The sequence below is a fragment of the Cnephaeus nilssonii genome, assembly GCF_951640355.1.
Source record: "Cnephaeus nilssonii genome assembly, chromosome: 8".
In the NCBI taxonomy this organism is placed as follows: domain Eukaryota; kingdom Metazoa; phylum Chordata; class Mammalia; order Chiroptera; family Vespertilionidae; genus Cnephaeus; species Cnephaeus nilssonii.
Genome location: NC_137079.1, coordinates 12,150,757 through 12,171,410, shown reverse-complemented (window position 1 = coordinate 12,171,410; position 20,654 = coordinate 12,150,757). Strand labels below are relative to the sequence as shown.

The following is a 20,654-nucleotide window of genomic DNA, read 5'->3' as shown; positions in this document are numbered from 1 at the left end:
TAGTTCAAGCTGTTGTTACAATTAAAGCCTGAGGAGGCCGGTGAACTGGGCTGTTTGGTTTCTCAAGCCAAGCAGTCCCTTAGCCTCTCTTTCACAGAAACATGTGTCAGAGTAACCATTCATTCGTCGCTCCGGGTCTGCTGATCAGCCCTGGCAGTCCCTAGTAGGATGTATTGCATCAGGTCATGTAGGGTAAGCAATGAGCGTAAAGCAGTAAGATGGATCCCACGAGCTGCACACGAAACATCAGTTTCATAGAGCAGCACAACTGCTTTATGACAGGAAATTCAGAACAGAAAAGAATTCTGTGGCACTCACTTTAGGTGTGTACTCCAAGTTTCATTTCCATGGGAAACCCTGCAGTGAACTAAAAAGTACATCCATGGAGAAGCTCAGCCGAACTTGGTTAACCTTGGTTAAAGTTGCTACTAGTTTAGCAATAATTTCACAACAACCCTAGAACTCTATAAAAACACTTCCACTGATTATTTTATTCAGAAAAACAAACAAACAAACAAAAGACCGAGACAAAAACCCTTGTCATTTGCAGTATCTATCAGCTTTCAATTTGGCTCTCCTGTTTAAAAAGACAAATAATAAAAATTAATCTATGTAAAACATTCCATATATAGTCAACTGCTACTAAATATAAACCCATGCTTAGAAACTGTGTTCTCAATTTTGGTTATTATATTACCACACCATTTACATTAAGATATTTTAATTAAAACTTTACTTTTCAATTCTATCCTATATAATAAAAGCCTAATATGCTAAGTGTACGGTCGTCCGGTGGGCCATTCAACCAATCAAAGTGTAACATGCTAATGATATGCTAAGGCCGCTCAACCGCTGGCTATGATGTGCACTGACCACCAGGGGGAAGATACTGTAGGTTAGCTTGCTGCTGGGGTCCAGCCAATAGGGACTGAGCAAGACAGGCCAGACACGCCCTGGAGCCCTCCCGCGGTCCCTCCCCAACCCTGATTGTGCACTAGGGGGAGGGGGAGTCCCTGGCCTGCGCCCTCTCCCAATCCGGGACCCCTTGGGGGATTTTGGAGAACCGGTTTTGGCCCGATCCCGCGGGCCAGGCCAAGGGATCCTACTGGTGCACGAATTTGTGCACTGGGCCTCTAGTGTTTCATACTAAATGGATTTTATTCTTATGAAAGTCTTTTCCTCATCTTTAACAAATGTGCCTAAGGACTTTTTCAGTCCACATGAGCAATTTTAATTACCTCTGATTTTAAGCATGCCCAAACTTCTATTTAACAATGTTGTGCTTTTGTTAAGAGATAAAAGTTACAGGACATAGACTATAAACCTTATTTTATTTCTTCTGAGTCTATAACCTGACTATTTTTATACCTCGTTCTTAATTTCTTAGAACTAGAAACTAGATGCTAATTTTCTTAGCTGGGAAAAATTCTTTCATCATTTACTGACTTCAGGTAATAACTCGATCAACTAGTTAGCAGGAAATACACTGTCTTTATCAAGTAATATGAAGAAATGTCTTAAGACTAATTTTGCAACATAGGACTTGAATGAGTGGCATATTAGCAAATTCTTCCTTAATCTGGCACTTCTTTGATTTTAGTTGTTAAGCTCAAAGTTTAACCTCTCTACTCAGTTTTTAATGTTGTAAATCCAGAGTATTACTTAATAGAAACAGTAATAAATATCAATAATGTGCTAAGATAAATATCCTGCACACTTCTGAATTCGACTTAATAACAGTGCCTCAATTTCACTTATTTAATTTTATACTTAGTAATTTTTAAACTGACCTATATTTACCTCATTTTTAGGAACCTGTGCCACTCTAACAGAACTGAATTTTGAAATGAGTCAAATGACTTCTTTTTAGCCTGCTTCTAACAGTTATAAAAAGATGTTGTAAATAAATTTATGATGTAATTTCAGTGAGATCTGAATTTCTTACAACAAAGTATATAATTACTTGGAATCTGACTATATTTAGACAGTTTTTCTTGGTGATCTTTTCCCAGACTTACGATGTCCTTTTTGGGTAATATTACCATGTTCACAAATTAGAAATAAAGATAAATATTTTAAAACTACAAGTAATTCAGAAAGAACATTGGGCCCTAGCCAGTTTGGTTCAGTGGACAGAGTATCAGCCGGTGGTCCGAAGGGTCCTGTGTTTGATTCCAGTCAAGGGCACATACTTCAGTTGCAGGGGCCCTGGTCAGGGCTCATGCAAGAGGCAACCAATCGATGTGTTTCTCACATTGATATTTCTGTCTTTCTCTCTCCTTTCCACTCTCTCTAAAAATCAATGGAAAAATATCCTTGAGTGAGGATTAAAAAAAAGAAAAAGAACATTGGGTTTTATAGTCGCCACTTCTACTGTGTACTTAATCATAGTTGGAAATAAGTAAAAATATACCTACCTGTCCAGAAGTGTTTCATGCAAAAATCCATCTTTCCGGGCCTTTTTAAGAATTTTACTGTCTTCTTTACTTATTTTAAGTTTCTGGTCTTGGAAGCTCTGAAATTTCTTTCTGTTAAGAAAATATCTCTCTTGAAAAAATATCTCAAATTTTGATTATACCTGATTACTGATGCACTTACAAATATTTTTTAAGTTTTCATTTATTAAAAAAAAAAACCTAATTATATTTCTTTAATAACATACAGCTTTTCAAATACTGATGCTCTTAGTTAGTGCCCACCAGCAGGAGGGCAGCGCTTGGCAGCTCTCCACAGCCTCACCTCCACCATGGAATGCTGGCTGGAGTCCGTGTCCTGGCTATGGAACAGCGTAGGGTTGCCATTCTGTACTGACACGGAACAGCCATTCTACTAACTAACTGGGAGGACACACGAGGCCAGGCGACTTAGCTTTGGAAGCTGGCAGGATAATCAGGAAAACTGAAGGACTGTGAAAAGGAAAAGCACTGAGCTCAGTGCTTTGTTCTAGCGCAGTGGTCGGCAAACTCATTAGTCAACAGAGCCAAATATCAACAGCACAACGATTGAAATTTCTTTTGAGAGCCACATTTTTTAAACTTAAACTTCTTCTAACACCACTTCTTCAAAACAGACTCGCCCAGGCCGTGGTATTTTGTGGAAGAGCCACACTCAAGGGGCCAAAGAGCCGCATGTGGCTCGCGAGCCGCAGTTTGCCGACCACGGGTCTAGAGTTTACATTAGGCTGCCTCTTCCTGTCCTTCAGGTGTTGTATTTCCGGCACCTTGAGAAGCACTTCGCTGTCACATCTGTAGGTCTAAAAGGAAAAGACTACGCACACGTAATTGATTTCACACTGTTTAACATTTCCTTTGTCTTCCTCTGGGATGTCATCTTTTTTCTTAGTTTCTCTTTCAGCACAGGATCTAATCTGGACATTGGAAATGAGAACCCAGTAAGTTACACATTCATCTTCCCCCTTTCCCTCTTTACTTACCACACAAGAACAGTCTAGGTGATTTCTTATGCAAAAGAAGGAAACCATTAACTTAGCAATTAGGTTCAGAAAATGGCAGGTTCTAGATACTGTTTTTATTTTTATATAGAATTTATATAAATCATTGCTATTATATGTTTCTCTAGAACCTTGCATCAGAAACACTAAAGAGAAAATCATTTGAAAAACATTTTGCAGATCAGATTTTGCTAAACAATTAGGCAGTAATTTAATTTTAGCCTCAAAGTGAATACAGGAGGACCAAATTATCCCTAGCAGGTAGTGTTTATTTCATAACATTGAAAGCTTAAGATAGTAGTATTTTACTTTGCATAGGCTATTACCAAATACATTCAAACTTTTAACTTAACACAATTTGTTTTTATCTAACTGGAATCTATCCCTTTTAAATACTTCTTATATCCTCTTAAGTTCTGACTGACATTTATTATCCATTGCCATAAATGAACAGAGACAGAACCAGCAATTAAGATCTAAGTTTTAGATGAAAATTACTTGAGACTTTGGTGGAGAAAATACCTTTTGATAAAACTTTGGGAAATATTCTGAGATTTCTAAATTTTTGTGCTGTGTAGAGTGGTATTTCTTTCTCCACCAATCAACTCCAAATAATGAAGTGAAGAGTTCCTGGTATTATTCTTGTTTTAAAAGGTAAGTGATATTTTCAAAGTAAAAAAAAAAAACTGAAAGACTAAAACTGAGTATTATGAAAGCCAAGAACATTTAAAAAGTAAAATCAAATATATAACACAGAGTTTAACACAAAGCATGTACAGATACTTGATAGATGCATGTAAAGACTTTTCATCAAGAGATCCAGAATTTAAGGGCAAGAGCTCTGAAAAATTCTGTTAAGACTTTTATATTTTATACTAGCAACACGGATGCTCAAGTATTAGACAACTCAAACAGCCTAGTAACACCTATAGAGGTTACTTGGCAGTGTGTAAACAACTGCAGAGGTTTATAGCCCTCGACTCTGTAGCTGTGCTTCTGGGAACTCACCCTGGGATGTACTCGCACACCCACAGAAGGACGCACATTCACAGTTACATGCTGCAGCACTCCTTATAACAGCAAAAGACTGGAAATAACCCAATTCCCATTTATACAGAACTGATTAAGTAAATTATGGAATACCCCTAAAATAGAATATTATGTAGATGTTAAAAAAGAGAGAGAGGAAGAAGAAAAACAAAAAGGAGAGGGAAAGCTTTCAATGTAATGATAAGAGCAAAGTTCCAAAATACAATGTTAAGGAAAAAAAAAAAATCAGTGTCTAAAAGAGTGTATAAAGGAGGCTAACTTTAGTGTAAAAAAGTAGAAAATTACCAACATTTATATTTGTATTCAGAAACTCTAGAAGGCTGTAGAACAAGCATGTCAAACTCAAAGCCTAATATAGGCCAAATAAATGAGGCATGCGGCCTGCAGGCTACGATTTGACATGTTTGCTGTAGAAGGATGGGAGACATATGTTTATATATGCTAGTATTTGAAAATTTTGGAATCATGTGCTCATATTTATTTATTTAAAATATTAAGTTTTAGCCCACCTAGCTGGCTTAGTTGGTTGGAACGTCATCTGATGCACCAAGAAGGTCTTGGGCTTGATTTCCCATCAGGGCACATACCTAGGTTGTGGGTTTGATCCCCAGTGTGGCTTATACAGGAGGCAACCATTCAATGTTCTCTCTCTGTTTCAAATCAATAAGCGTATCCTTGGATGAGGATTAAAAAAAAAAATTCAGATAAGAAAAAAAGATAGGGCTCAAAACGTGCAAGTACTCAGAAAAAGATATTAATACATGGAGATAATAGCAAGGGAGCTTATACAGTAATTTCTCTTCCACAATGTGCAGACACACCACCAGTTATGGGATTTATAACTAAAAACAAGGCTTATTTGGAGCACAGTATAAAAAGCAATGAAATAAAACTTTCAAGTGAGAGTAAATGACTTTTCAACATTTTATTTATTTTTTTTAGTTTTCAACATTTTAAAGAGATGTAGTCACATCATATGTGACATTCTATAGAAAAATGTCATGATTACCTTTATCATTTCTTCTTCTCCTGCTGTTTTACTTTTTGCTTCTATATCGCCTGCTTCATTGCATCTGATAAAGCAGCTATTTGAGGCCAATAAAGCCATTTTCCCCTAAATAAAGTAACAATAAAAAATAGTTATGAGAATATCTGCAAAAAGAGTCAGGAAAAAGAATTTGGAAAAAACCTGGAAAAAAATACAGAAAACTAAAACCACCTATAATCTAATTATTTAAAGATAACCACGATAAATATTTCTAGTATATTCTATTAGTAAGACTAAATTCTAACTAGATGAAATAGAATTATTTCCTTTAGTCTAAAAGATCTATTGAGGATATTACTAATTTAGTTGAGTCTGAAAAAAAAAGCTTTAAACACAATAAAAATTATAATAATAGTTTACTCAAACAGTTGTGCTTTAAGTGAAAATTTTCTCCATAAGACTATATCATACAAAAGTTAGCTTTTGGGGCCTTTGAGTTTACTGTTCAGAACTTTAAGAATCAAAGTCTGGAAGACTTTTGTGCATGGAAAGAAATATTCATATTCTTTTTAGTTGTTTCTCAATGTATTATCTGATTCACAAAACTTTAATAACTCATTTTCTTGTGTATCTGAACCAAGATTATAAATTTGATTAATTAAATTTCTTTACATAAAGTTTAATCATAAGTTGTATATAGTTGATTCTTTTAGAAAAATGAATATCTTAAACATCAAACAAAATATCCACAAACATAATTACAAAAAATGTATTAATAGCCTTATATCATATCCAGTTATGAAAGTGCTAATAACATGGATCTATTTTTTACTCAAGATGGGAGGGGCTGGGTTTTCTTTTTTATTTAATATATTTTTATTGATTTCAGAGAGGAATGGAGAGAGAGATGGAAACATCAATGATGAGAGAGAATTATTGATTGCCTGCCTCCTGCATACCCCACACTGGTGATTGAGCCCAAAACCTGAGCATGTGCCCTGACTGGGAATTGAGCCGTGACCTCTTGGTTCATAGGTCGACGCTCAACCACTAAGCCATGCCAGCTGGGCAAGGGCTGGGTTTTCTGTCATCTGGATGACCCTGGGTGAGCATGGATATGGCTGTATATTCCCAGGTGATTTAAACCTGTACTGCTGATCTTTTAGTTACTTTCTGCAATCCAGTTTTACTTGTTACATCAGGGACTTTTAAGTCTCTCTTTAATTTAAAATTTAAAAACATTATGTCTTTCCCCCAAATAAAGTGAGATGAATGCCCCTTAAGTTCTGTATGAGCATTAGTATCTGACTCATCATCCTGACCTAACAGCCTTTTCTGTTGATACAATTTTTATTATGAGCATCTCAGTATATTGGTAGGATCTTCTATCTACAAGGGGCTGTAACCCATTCATAAAATGAATTTAGTGGGTCCTGACCAGTACTGAGGAAAAAATAAAGAGAGAAACAGGTAGAAGAGAAAAGATCAGAGTGCAAGCATGTAGATAAATAAGTACTGCCAAGTACAACTCTTGTTTCAGTTATACACGTGTGTACTAGGCTGCAATGTGCAATGGAAAAATGTCTTTCTCATTGGATCCGAGTGAAAAAGTTAGAAAGTTAGTGATCCAGAGGTTTTAATTCAGGACAAGAAGGAACGAGTCTAAGTAATTATCTCTTTTTTGGGGGGTGCTTGGCTAATTTATCATTATGGAAACATGTGGCTAGTGGCTACCATTTTGGACAGTGTAATTCTATATATACTACTTTAATGGATATATAATGTTCTACTATAGATGTTTTAAAGTTTATTTTTTCTATTATAAATAGTGCTGCTGGTTATTTTCTGTGCATAAAATTGTTGATTTATCCTTAAAAGGGATTCCTTACATTGACAAGAAGCTTTCTATAAACATTAATAGCACTTACATCTTGAAAGACTGGTTCCCATTGTTCTCTTGGTCCAATCGCATCTGAACGCCCAACAACAAGTCCATCTGAATTTATACCAAGGTATTTTCCATAGCCAGATTTTAGGGCAATTCTTCAGATTAATAAACAAGATAGATGTTAGAAACTGAGAGGAAGAAAATTAAATATGGAACATAAAAATAATGTGTGTGTACATAAAAATTCAGACTATAGTTCAAATATTCAAAAGTCACAAATGATTAGTGACTACCATATAGGAAAGTGTAGTTCTGTCCATACAATGTCATATTCTACTTTTATTACAAGCATTATAGCTTCTATATTATATAGCAAATATTTTCCAAATTCTTTATTCTTAAAATATATTAAAGAAGTTTGTGTTTATTGATTTTTCTTTAAAAGTCCGGTGTATTTGTTGGCCATTCAAAGAAAGTATAGAAATAATCATCTTAATATTGTTTTTTTAAAGAAAAATACGATTTCTATGTTTTTAGCTTACCAATCCCCTGTGATGCCAGAGGACTAACTTTATACTCATGTACAGGTTAATGATAATATAACACAAGTCATTATCGTCTTGATGTAGCCAATTACTAGAATATGAAATTTAGTTGTTCTACTACACAAAGCATCATTCTGTACTTTTGCATTTTGAGAAAAAAAAAGGTCATGTAAAAATAGTGAGCAAAATGTCCTTTTGGTCTTTATGACTATGTAACATTCTCTGCTGGTTTCAACAATATTCCTTTCTTCTACCTTCCTATTTGTCTCTTGATTGCTAACCAGTGAGTTTAAATATCATAGCAATAGCAGACAGTTTTAGGTATGTTTTCGTCACAGGATTTTTCTAATCTATATCTTACTTGGTCTATAACATTTTCATTTTTCCCAGCATAGTATTATATATTGCTAGGAATCATAATGTATGCTTTTATCTGGGGCTTTTCTCTTCTAAAGATGGAGTTATTGAAAATGTAATTTTTAAAAATATATATATTTTATTGATTTTTTACAGAGAGGAAGGGAGAGGGATAGAGAGTTAGAAACATCGATGAGAGAGAAACATCAATCAGGTGCCTCTTGCACACCCCCTACTGGAGATGTGCCCACAACCAAGGTACATGTCATTGACTGGAATCGAACCTAGGACCCTTCAGTTTGCAGGCTGATGCTCTAGACACTGAGCCAAACTGGTTAGGGTGAAAATGTAATTTAATAATACCTACATATTAACTGGATATATAAATAATGTTATATTTTATTAAATATCACAAAATACACTTTCCAAAAATATTGTTTTGCTTTTTAAAGTGAAAATTACTCTGTGGGCTTACGTTAGCTATTTATTAAAAAAATTTAATAAAATTAAAACAATAAAAGATTATTAATTATAGTTCAACTCAAACTTACCTGGAATCAGACAATTTGACAGCTGTAAACTGCTCCGGAGGACTAGGTCCTTCATCCACTGGAGGAGAAAAATCATTTTGAAATAAATTTGGCATTTGTTATAAATATACATGTAAAGATAGTCTCCAGTTTTTAAAAAATGTAGTTTTCTTCTAAAATTAAATGTAGCCTGGTTAGCATGGCTCAGTGGTTGAGCGCTGACCTATGAGCCAGGAGGTCACGGTTCAATTCCAGGTCAGGACACAAGCCCAGGTTGCGAGCTCAATCCCGTGTGGGGCGTGCAGGAGGCAGCCAATCAATTCTCTCTCATCATTGATTTCTCTATCTCTCCCTCCCTCTCTGAAATCAATGAAAAAATATATATAAAAATTAAATATAAAAATATTACATTATGATGTAATTATAATGCAGTATTCATATTACCAAGATCTATTTTATCTTCTTATAAGTGCCGTATTCGTTTTACATGCTTAATAAGATAGGTCAGCATGATGCTTATTTAGTCACTTCCAAGATATTTTCTCTTTGTGTTTTAAAATGCAGTCAGTACATGGACAAACCATGTCATAATTAAAAAATTAAATGCTTTAATTAATTCAAACGGCCATTCAGACCAAAAGATATTGCTTTTTATTTCCTAATTACTTCATATCTCAATGCTTTCTCTGATTAACTAAAAGGGGATGAGAAAACTTAAATTGTTTACAGTGTCCAGGTTAGTTTCAGCAAAAGGTCTGGAGAATAAAGGAATTCAAAACTTTGACTCACCCACGTTTTCTTTTTATTTCTACATATCATTTCAATTATTCATGTTGTTTTGATTTCCACAGATATTCTGGAATTATACAAAATGTTTTCTAATTTTTATATTAGAAAGAGGGAGTTGCCAATAAGAGGTAAATGTTGAGGAAAGAAACAAGTGGAAGAGTCAAATGCAATAGATTCATTCCTTTGGAATATACCCGGGATTAGATGCTGGCCTAAGTGAACAAATGCAATAAAATGCACACTTTAAGTGGCCTTTCCTTTTAGTCACTTCTACCAGACACAAACCTTCTTTATGTGGAGCTCCCAGTGTAAAAAGTCCATTGTCAAGTGCATGTATGTAGGTTCCTTTATCCATTTCAATAGCTATGGTTCCTGAAATTTCACCAAAGTTTGTTACTGTCCACCAGATTCCTAAAAAATAAAATCAATATTTAAAATTTGTATTTTAGATTTGACACAAGGTTCTTACTTATTGTTATAACTTACTTTCTAAAAACATTATTTTGCAGTTCTCAGAAATTAATAGAGAGAAATCTCATATACCCTTTACTCACTTTCTCCCAATGGTAACCTCTTGCATAACTTTGCTACTGATAGCACAACATCAAAACCAGGACACTGACAATGATACAATCCATTAATTTAGTAATGTCTCAGACTACAAGCTCAATATATAGGAATCAATTACATATCTATATATAATTAAAAAATAGAAATTTAAACTTCTATTTATAATAGTGTTAAGTTATGAAATATTTAAGAATATAAAAAAAGACATGGAAGACTGCTACACTAAAACTGCATATTATTGAGAGTCAATGTTGTTAAGATGTTGAGCCTCCCCAAATGATCCATATTCAATACAATTCTCCCAAAAATCCAACAGGCTTTACTCTATAAAGTGATAAACTGATTATAAAATTTATATGTAAATGTAAAGGATAGAATAATCAAAACAATCTTGAAAAAGAAGTGTAAAGTTGGGAGACTCGTATCACCTGATTTCAAGACTTGGTTAAGTGATAGTAATCAAGACAAATATATCCGTGAAACAATAGAAACAACACACAACTTGATGGAACAGAGTCTAGAAATAGACCAAAACATAAAAAATCTATTGCTTTCTAACAAAGATACCAAAGCAGTTTAGTGGAGAAAGGAAAGTCTATTCAATAGTGCTGCTGAAACAACTGGATACAAACCTGGAAAATCATACCCCAAACCCCGATCCTTACCCCACACCATACCCAAAATTAATTTGAGATAGGCCATAGATCTAACGTAAGACCCCAAACTATGAAGCCTGTAAAAGGAAATGTAGAAGAATATCTTTGTGACCTTGGAGTAAACAAGGATTTCTTAGACTGGAGAAATAAGGTGACTGTCATAATAGAAAAGAATTAGGTTTTATAAAAATCACAAACTTACACTTATCAAAAAAACACTGTTAAGAAAATGAAAAGTAAAACCACAAACTGAGAGAAAAGAGTAAGAATAGAACTTTTAATACTTTCTTGGTGGGAAGGTAAAGTGGTACAGGCACTTTAGAAAATTTGTGCCAGCTTTTTATATAGTTAAATATTCATGTATCCTTTGATCTTTTTTCTTCTTACTACAGGAGATAATTTATATAGATGAGCTTAAAGGATAACCTATCATTTAACTTCATACAGTTAAATATTCACCTATCCTTAGATATTCTACACCTACGATATCTACCCAAATATGTACCTTAATTGTAGAATTATTGATTTGCTATTTCAAAAAAATGTGATATTTTTCTGGAATATTAGCTTTATACCATATCATATAAAATGTAAAGGAACCATAACTTAAGAAATTTCAAAATGTAACCTGCCAAGTTTTAAGAGAAAGAACTGCTAAAGTATAGGTGCGGAAGGATGGAAGAATTAACTAGAAAACAGGCTAGTTAAATATATTTGGGCCAATTTATTTCTGTTGCCATTTATAGACTACCTTGATGTGTAATTAAGATTTTCATTGTATACAAAGTAATTATTTTCACTGTGAATGTATTTCTTTTAGGGATATACAAGTCACTGGTTTAAGATGCATACATGTTCATAGAAAATAAAGCAAGTCATTGAATAACATTGTTTTGTTCAATGATGTTATGTTTAAAGTTGATGAGAAAAAAAAAATTGATTCCCAGCTGGGGCCAGTGTGTGAAGTCTGCACACTCCCCCATGTCTGTGTGGGCTTTCTCTGGGTACTGAGGTTTGCACCTACATCCCAAAGATGTGCACGTGAGGTAAACTGGCATGTCTCAACTGTCCCGGTGTGAGTGAGTGTGGCAGGGTGTAGGAGTGTGCCTGCGATGGAAGGACATCCTGTCTGGGGCTGGTGCCTGCCTTGTATTCTGAGCTTCAGGATAGACTCTGGCCACCAGAAACTCTGAAGTGGAATAAGAGGGTTGGAAAAGAAGGTTCTTACTTGTTCATATTCATCTTTTTTAAGTGTATGTATAGCTCGTATTTATCTCAATGTTTAATATTAGAAGCATTCTGGGTCTTTATTTAGAAGTTTGGTGATGTTTTTGTGACCAGAAATATGCTGAAGGAACTTAACTCTCGATTATATCAATCAGGTATGGTAAAACTGGTTTCATTATACCACACATCATTTCACTTACAATTCAGTTTCCAAAAACCTACTGACAACTTTATGTTAGGACTTACTATATTCTGTAAAATATATTTGGTTAAATATTTATATGAGGACTTGAAAATAATGTATCAGAATCTGGGCTATTAAGTAGTCTAATGGTGTCTATTAAATCAGAGCTGTTTCCTCTCTCCTGTGCTTTGATGTGATAATGATGGAAAGGCATCGATGACACTTACTGTGCTGGAAAAAAAGTCTACAACCAGAAATAATACTTGAGCACTTTCAGATAAATAGGAATAGGTCATAAACTCCTCCTACTTTCTTTTTACTGTTTATCTCTAATTAGGAAGATATTTTTAAAGGGATCCCAAGCAGTGCTAACTTTTCTCAGAATATAGAAAACTTACCAACAATATCAAGTTGGGTTTCTTCATCATCTTCTCTTTTTCTCTTCTTCTCTTTGCTCTTTTTCTTCTTACTACAGGAGATAATTTGTATAGATGAGTTTAGGCATACTGATGTGCACTTTAAATATCACAAGGTGGAATCTCAGAAGAATCTTTTGAGCTGTACAATGGTTTATAAATTATTAATTTACGCCCTGGCCGGCTTGGCTCAGTGGATAGAGCGTCGGCCTGCGGACTGAAGGGTCCCAGGTTCGATTCCGGCCAAGGGCACATGCCTGGGTTGCGGGCTCGATCCCCACTAGGGGGTGTGTGGGAGGCAGCCGATCAATGATTCTCTCTCATCATTGATGTTTCTATCTCTCTCTCCTTCTCCCTTCCTCTCTGAAATCAATAAAGAAATATATTAAAAAAAATAAATAAAATTATTAATTTACATCGACATGGCTCTTATTTCTGATTATGTATATATAGTGTTACAGTTAAGAGCACACTGGGAGTCAGCCCGCCTGATTTTTAAATGCTGATTATATCACTTCTGAGCTCTGTGATTTTGGCAAAATTGACTGAGTCAGTTTCCAACCTTTAAAATAAGGATAATAATTGAACCCAACTCTTAAGGTTACTGTGAGGATTGAGAGTTAATATGTGCTTTCATGTGTTGCTGGTGAGAATGTAAAATGGCACTGCCACTTGGGAAATTAGTTTGGGGTTCCTTAAAAAGTTAAATACGGAGTTACCATATGACCTAACAATTCTACTCCTAGGTATAGACCCAAGAGGAATGAAAACATCCTATATAATAAAAGGCTAATATGCAAATTGACTGAATGGCAGAGTAACTGGTCGCTATGATGCTTACTGACCACCAGGGGGCAGATGCTCAATGCAGGAGCTGCCCCCTGGTGGTCAGTGCGCTCCCACAGGGTGAGCGCCACTCAGCCAGAAGCCCTGAGCCAGGCTCATGGCTGGCGAGCGTAGCGGCAGTGGCGGAAGCCTCTCCCGTCTCCATTGAGCAGGCCTAAGCTGTTAGTCAGACATCCCCCAAGGGCTCCTGGACTGCAAGAGGGCACAGGCCGGACTGAAGAACCCCCCTCCCCCTGGTCCCCAGTGCACAAATTTTGTGCACTGGGCCTCTAGTATGTTCGTAACTGTATAAGAATATTTACTTCTACTCTGATCTTTATTATTTCCTTCTTCTCACTCTGGGCTTTGTCCCTTTTCAAGTTTCTTTAGTGTAAAGTTAGATTGTTTATTGGGGCTTTTTCTTGTTTCTTTCTTTTTTTGTTTTTACATTGTACTAGGATAGAATGAACCACCTCAGTAGCTTCTGAGGCTAATACATTTCTATCACCACAATTAATTTAGCAAACCTGGTTCCCTTCACTTCTGCAACATCATACAGAGTTAGTGATCGAGTTTGCACTTTTCTTGTTTCTTGAGATAGGCATGCAATGAAATGAATTTCCCTCTTAGAACTGCTTTCCCTGTGTCCCACAGATTTTGGTGGTTCTGTTCTCATTTTCATTGTATAAAAATATTTACAGGACTATTATTCATAAGAGCCCCAAAGTGAAAAAACCCAAATATCCATCAACTGTTGAATGGATAAACAAAATGTGTCGTATTCGTAGATACTACATTCACAATGGAATATTATTCAGCTATAAAAGGAATGAGTATTGATACATGCTACAACACAGATGGACCTTGAGAAAGTTTTGCTAAGTAAAAGAAGCCAGATACAAAGGCTGCATTTTGCATGATTACATTTATGTGAACTATTCAGAACAGGCCAATCCACAGAGACAGAAAGCAGATCAGTGATTGCCAGGGACAGGGAGGGGAGAAGGGGAGGAGTGGATGCTTAATGGGTAAGGGGCTTCCTTCTGAGGTGATGAAAATGTATAGCAACTAGACAGTGGTGTACCTTGTGAATATTCTAAAAAAACCACTGAACTGTACGTTAAAATGTTGAATTTTATGGTATGTAGTTATACTGCAATAATTTAAAAAAACCCAGGGGCTACTTAAAAAAGTTAATATGCAGTGTTTACAACAGTTCTTGGCACATAAAAAGTGCTATATATGTGCTAATTATGCTCAGTAGTTATGATAATTATAAGACACATTTGTTTGCATTTTCATCATAAAGTACATTTTCAGAAGCTAAGTCTCCCCTTCCTTCCGTGAATTCACACAGTAAAAGCTGCAGACTTATTCCAGGGCAGTGGCTTCAGCTTGCTCTGAACACTTTCTTCCCATCTCACCTAAGAGAACCCAAAACTCTGTTTTAAATCACCGAGACCAGGAGGAAATGCTAACATCTGTAAGAACCGTCAATCCGAGCAAACCTACCAGTTAAAAAAGAGGTGGAGATAGGAGCGGGCAGGTACCTTTTCCTAAAAATCTTCATCACCCCTACACCCTCCGCCTTGCACTTGAGGCTCATTATTTCCTGCACATGTTCTCTTACTTCTTCCTCATAACAGTCATTTTAGAGTATCATTAATCCCTCTGAAGTGGATTAAGAGACACTCAGAGATATTAACGAACTTGCCACAAATCACAAAATTGGTCTTTGGTGGAGTTCCAACTCGAGCCCATATCCCTATCAAAGCCCACATCTGCATGTTGCGTTGAAAATTCACCAAGAGTGTTTTTAGGGTGGAGGGAGACAACGGTGAAAATATTGATCCCTAATATCGGAAGTTACGACCTGAGCCGGCAGACTGCAGCGGGGGAGGAGCAGGGGTGAGGAGGGGGCAAACGTGCGGCTCCCCGGCCATTGGTCCCGCTCCCCATGCCCGCCCCTCGCGGGGCGGCTCGGCTCCCGCCTCCCCGCCTCCGTCCTCCCAGGCGCCAGGCCCGGGCTGGGGGCCTCAGGGACTGACAGCTGTCCGGCCTCCAGGGGACCCGCCCGGAGAGAGAGGGAGGTCTGCCTCGCCGGAGTCCGGCCTCACCTCTTGGCCTTGGTTCCCTTGAGCACGAGTTTGGTGGACTTGACGTAGGAGTACTCGGCCATGGTGCTGCCGACGCTTCCGTAGAAAGGTGGGCTCCGGCTCGGGATGGATACCTCCCCTGGAGCGGGACGGACGAGGGAGGCACAAAAGTGGGGGCGAGGCGCCGGCCCCTGAAGCGCACGCCCGAAGCGGCGGCCGGAGGCGTCTCTGCTAAACCGCTGGTTCTCTTCACCCCAACGCCACGGCCCAGACAGAGTTCCACTTCCTGTTTACTGTCCCGGCTACGGCGGCGGCGCAGGGTCTAAACACGTCACCTCTCGTTCGCTGGGTCTGAACGCCGAGTGTTCGAGTGTTCGGGAACCGGCGAGACGCGCCCTCCGGCGGTCGAAGCGGGTATAACAGCCACTGTGGGGCGTGGATAGCCTCCTGCGGGGTGTGTGGGGTCCCCGAGGCGGGCACCCTGCGATCAGCCAGGGAGAGTAACCCAGGGAGAGCAAATCAATCACCCAGAGAGAGTGAACCCATCCCCCTTCCCGTGCAGCCATCAGCGGGCTGGGCCCGACTTCCCGGGGCGGCCCAGAGCAGTGGTCGGCAAACTCCTCAGTCAGCAGAGCCAAATATCAACAGTACAACGATTGAAATTTCTTTGGAGAGCCAAATTTTTTAAACTTAAACTATATAGGTAGGTACATTGTTATGAACTTAATTAGGGTACTCCTAAGCTGGCCTTTGCTAAAAACTCAAGGGGCCAAAGAGCCGCATGTGGCGCGCGCGAGCCGCAGTTTGCCGACCACGGGCAGAGCATCCTCTGGCCTTGGATGACTTTACAGGCCTTTTCAGTTACCTAAGCGTTTATTGTAGTGTTTTAACTCAGGCGACCTGCGTGATGTACTACAGGAAGCGATTAGGGAATAAAATGAAAGATCATTACGTGTCGAAATTCGGGCCGCAGATTTCACAAGAGCTGCGGGAATCTGGGTGGAGGTGGGGAGGGAGGTTGCGTGGAAAACTAATATGGGAGACGTCTCCCCCTGCGGGTGGGCGGGTCTTGGAGAGGCTCTCACAGAGCAGTCAGTACCCTAAGCAGTTCCCTGCCTGCTCCAGCCTCTCCAGAAGTTTCATAACTCACCTTCCCGATTCCGCTTCCTCCTCTCCACACCATCTTCTGTGCTGCCCCAGGGACCTGCCTAAGGAAATAGCTGGTGATTATTCAGCCCTACCTACAAGGCAGCCCCTTGTTTTCAGGAGGGGAAACCCTAGCATGTTTATGCCATTTCTTCCTGCTACTGTAACTGTATAATGTAGTTACAAATCATGTGAACCAAGAAGATGATTATAATGAGTGTGGCTGTTAACTCTGAAAAATTTGCTAAGTGCGTTGGGAAGATGGGACGCTACCTCTGTTGCTGCTGGAGTAAACTGAGGCAGGACAAGTGGAAACAAATGGGAAAAGGTGGTGGAATCTGTGACTGTCCTCAGATTGCTTTGACCCAGTCTTCACTTTGTGGAAAGAGGAACTGGAAATCAGGGACGATGCCTCCTGGGCATAGGGTCTGCAGGAAACTCCAGTGAGTCAGTCCATTCGAGGCTCTGGCCGTGTGTGCTCACTGGTTATACCCAAAGGAAAAGTGAATTTCTTATGCCTCTATGACAGGAGGTAGTTTTACTACTAGGAGCAAGGCACCCACGAAGTTATGCTCCTCCCCTCCCAGAGACTGGGAGGAAGGGTGCTCGCTCCCTTGAGGATCATGCTTCAAAGGGATGCTGGCTCCCAGGTCCTTGAGAAAGACATTCCTGGGTTGTAAAACTGGCAAGTGGCTTTCAGAAAGATTCACATCTCAAATGGGCAGAGAAGGAGCCTGCACAACCTCCTTGTCTTAAGAAGGGGTTATGTCCTGATGAATACTTCCTAAGTTGAAAATATCCTAAGTAAAAAATACACCTGAGCTTCGGGACATCGTAGCTTAGCCACGCCCATTTCTACTGAATGCCTATTGCTTTTGCATCATAACGTTGAAAAGTCATAAGTGGGATCATCCTAAGTCTAGGACGGTCTGTAAAAATTCTCTGAAGCACATGCTCTAAGAGCAGGGAGGTGAGGGCATGGAGTCAGGACGTCTGTCTAAAGCTTGGCCAGCTGTCTGGGTGGAAGGTGGAGGTAGGGGGAATTTCCACTGGACCGGAGAGAAAACCTTCCACTGCGGAGGAAGCAGGAGACTGCCAAGGAATGCGGCTATGAGAGGGCCCTGCCGGTGTCTCTGGGAAAGTACCCAGACCCCCGGGGGCTTCCTCAGATAGATGGGAAAGGATGGAGCCCTGGCTAGTGTGGCTCAGTGGTTGGAGTGTGCCTCGAGAACCGAAGGGTCTTGGGTTTGATTCCTGGTCAAGGGCACGTACCTGGGTTGCAGGTTCGATCCCCGGCTCTGGTTGGGGCACATCCAGGAGGCAATTATCGATGTGTCTCTTTCATTGATGCCTCTCTCTCTTCCCCTCCCTTCCTTCCTTCTCTTCCACTCTCTCTCAAAATCAATGGAAAAAATATCCGTGGTCTGATCAGATCAGACTGTCAGACCTCAGAGGGAAGGTAGGGGAGGGTGGGGGTAAGGGGGAGAGATCAACCAAAGGACTTGTGTGCATGCATATGAGGCTAACCAGTGGTCACGGACAACAGGGGGGTGGGGGCATGCATGGGGAGGGGTTTGGGATGGGAATGGGGGGGATGAGGACAAATATGTGACACCTTAATCAATAAAGAAATTAAAAAAAAATATCCGTGGGTGAGGATTAACAAGCAAGCAAGCAAACAAAGAATAGAAAAGGATGGACAGATAAAGGAAGGTCAGAGAATGTCCACCTCGGTGCTCTGCTTCTCCGCTGCATGGCGTGGCCCAGGAGTGACGGAGCAGTCAGGACAGAGGGAGGTGTCAGACGTACATCTCTGCTCCCAGCCTGTACGTGCTGGGCCGGAGCCGGCGTGCCTTCATGCCGTGGTTGAAAGGGGCTTGCCGGTGTTCTGAGAGGACGAGGGAGTCAGCCGAGGCCTGCAGAGGGACGCGGGGCCTCAGAACCTGATGCCTTGGTGATCACAAGCACGTGGCAGCGGGTGACCAGAACCTTCGGCAGCGGGCGCCTGGACGTGCCCAGATAAAGCCGGGATTGCCACACGTTGGCCAGCATCCGTGCAGCGTGCTCTGAGACCAGTACACGGCAGAGACACTGAGTCCCCAGGACGGTGCAGCCCCTCCCCACGAGGGTGTGTGACATGGGTCTTCCCCCAGATACCTCTGCAGCCTGAGCAGCACAGAGGGTGGACCCCCGAGAAGGAAGCAGCCTTGAGGTTGAACTTTGACCGGGCTGAGTCCTCAAGAGGATTCATTGTGGGGAAAGAGCCCAGTGCGTTTTATTGGCAAGGGTAAGCATTTTCCCACCCTCTGCTGAGAGAGACTAAAACGCGATCGGCTACAGAAATAAAATACCCTTTTTTATAACGTTTGCACATATGCGCAGTTTATGTGAACTTTCAACGTTTTTTTACATGTCACGCAGGCACAGTGCCTTGTAAGCACTCCGCGAATATTGCTGTTTACTGTTTTATTTCTAGTTAGCTTCATTTATTCTTATTTGTATTTCTAGTTAGCTTTCATCTCAACGTTCTGTGGCAAGGATTTGATGTTCACAGCTTAGGTAACTTACACCACTTCCACATCAGCCACCCATTTTCTCTTTTTGCTTTCTTTTTTTGCATCCATTCACGTGCTTTTCTCCTATGGGGTTAGATTGCCTCCCTGCCCCACCCAGATAATCAAGGATTATTCCCCAACCTCAAGGTCCTTAATTTCATCGCATGTGTAAAGTCCCCTTTGCCCTGTAAGGTAACAAATTCACAGGCTGCAGAGATGGAGACATCTTGGTGTGTGTGTGTGTATGTGTGTGTGTGTGTGTGTGTGTGTGTGTGTGTGTATGGGGGTGGGGGTGGGGGGTGTATGGGGAGGAAGGGCATTATTCTGACCACCACAAAGGCAGGGCCTTGAACGTCCTCATTTTGTGCACTTGATCTCAGAACCTGGAACGCATTTAGACTCTACGTAAATGTTGAGTCAGTGAATAGATATTTCAATTTACAGATTGTTGCCACATTGCAACCCCCCACTTCTGGGCGGAATGTCCCTGTGAGAATTAAATAGCCAGAACTAAAAATAAAGTCCATACTTTCTCCAATGGGATTTGGGTGGAATGGTATTTTAATGTGAGAGTACTCTCCGTCTATGGCCTTCGTTGCCAGTAACAGAAATAAATGATGGCCCACTTACACAGCATAAGGCTTTAATGGGAAGATATTACGTTACCATCTCCTTTGCATTCAGATTGAAGTTGGTGATGTTATTCCTTTCCCCTGAGCGGCCCGGAACCCCCTTTCTATTTATTTCTATTAGGAAAGATCTGATCCATCAAGCCTTTCCTAAATGCCGCTTTCATGAAACATTGTCTGATCCGCAATCAAATATAATCCCTCCTTGGAGTCCCCCTAACAGTATGTTTAGGCCTAACTTGTGATTTTCTGCCTTCTGTCTCACAGTTCCTTCCTTTACTAACGGGGTGCTGCGGTGGACAGCTTACCAACCAGGTGTGTGGAATCCTGAGCTCAGTGCGGGGAGGGCCCCACCTTCTGCTACAAAAGCGAAAGGGCGTGGACGCTTTTCCAGCTTCCTGGCCACTCTGTGTGGGCACATCCCTGGCCCCAACCGCTCCCTGCTTCCTGGAATACTGAACCTGACGGGATGCTGCAGAGGAAGTGGGACGGTCAGAGATGATTCTGAGCGGCCGCAGCAGAGATGCCTGTGGCAGCCAGTGCCCGGGCACAGCAGCACCCAGCTGCATGGTGCCAAGTGTCAGATGCCCACATCCTGGCGGTGGCATCCTAAGCAGGCTGTTTCTGTGGGATGAACTTGGCTCTGCCCCCTCAGCTAGGTTCCTTATGGGTGCCCAGGGCCTACCATGGTTCTCCAGCATCGTCAATGATTTTGTGAACTGTCCAGTACTTCTTTTCCCTAGAGACTGGAT

General features: G+C 40.1%; 1 protein-coding gene across 1 annotated transcript; it reads right to left on the bottom strand.

The window, feature by feature from the left end:
- Positions 1-463: 463 nt before the first annotated feature.
- On the bottom strand, positions 464-16,171 carry FRG1 (FSHD region gene 1). Its single transcript, XM_079779081.1, has 9 exons — positions 15,594-16,171; positions 12,634-12,704; positions 9,884-10,009; positions 8,831-8,888; positions 7,418-7,532; positions 5,511-5,615; positions 3,276-3,367; positions 2,418-2,528; positions 464-577 (listed from the first exon to the last, which is right to left on the bottom strand). Exons 1-9 carry the CDS (start codon positions 15,653-15,655, stop codon positions 541-543), a joined length of 777 nt encoding a protein of 258 aa, XP_079635207.1. The 5' UTR covers positions 15,656-16,171; the 3' UTR covers positions 464-540.
- Between the last annotated feature and the right edge of the window lie 4,483 nt (positions 16,172-20,654).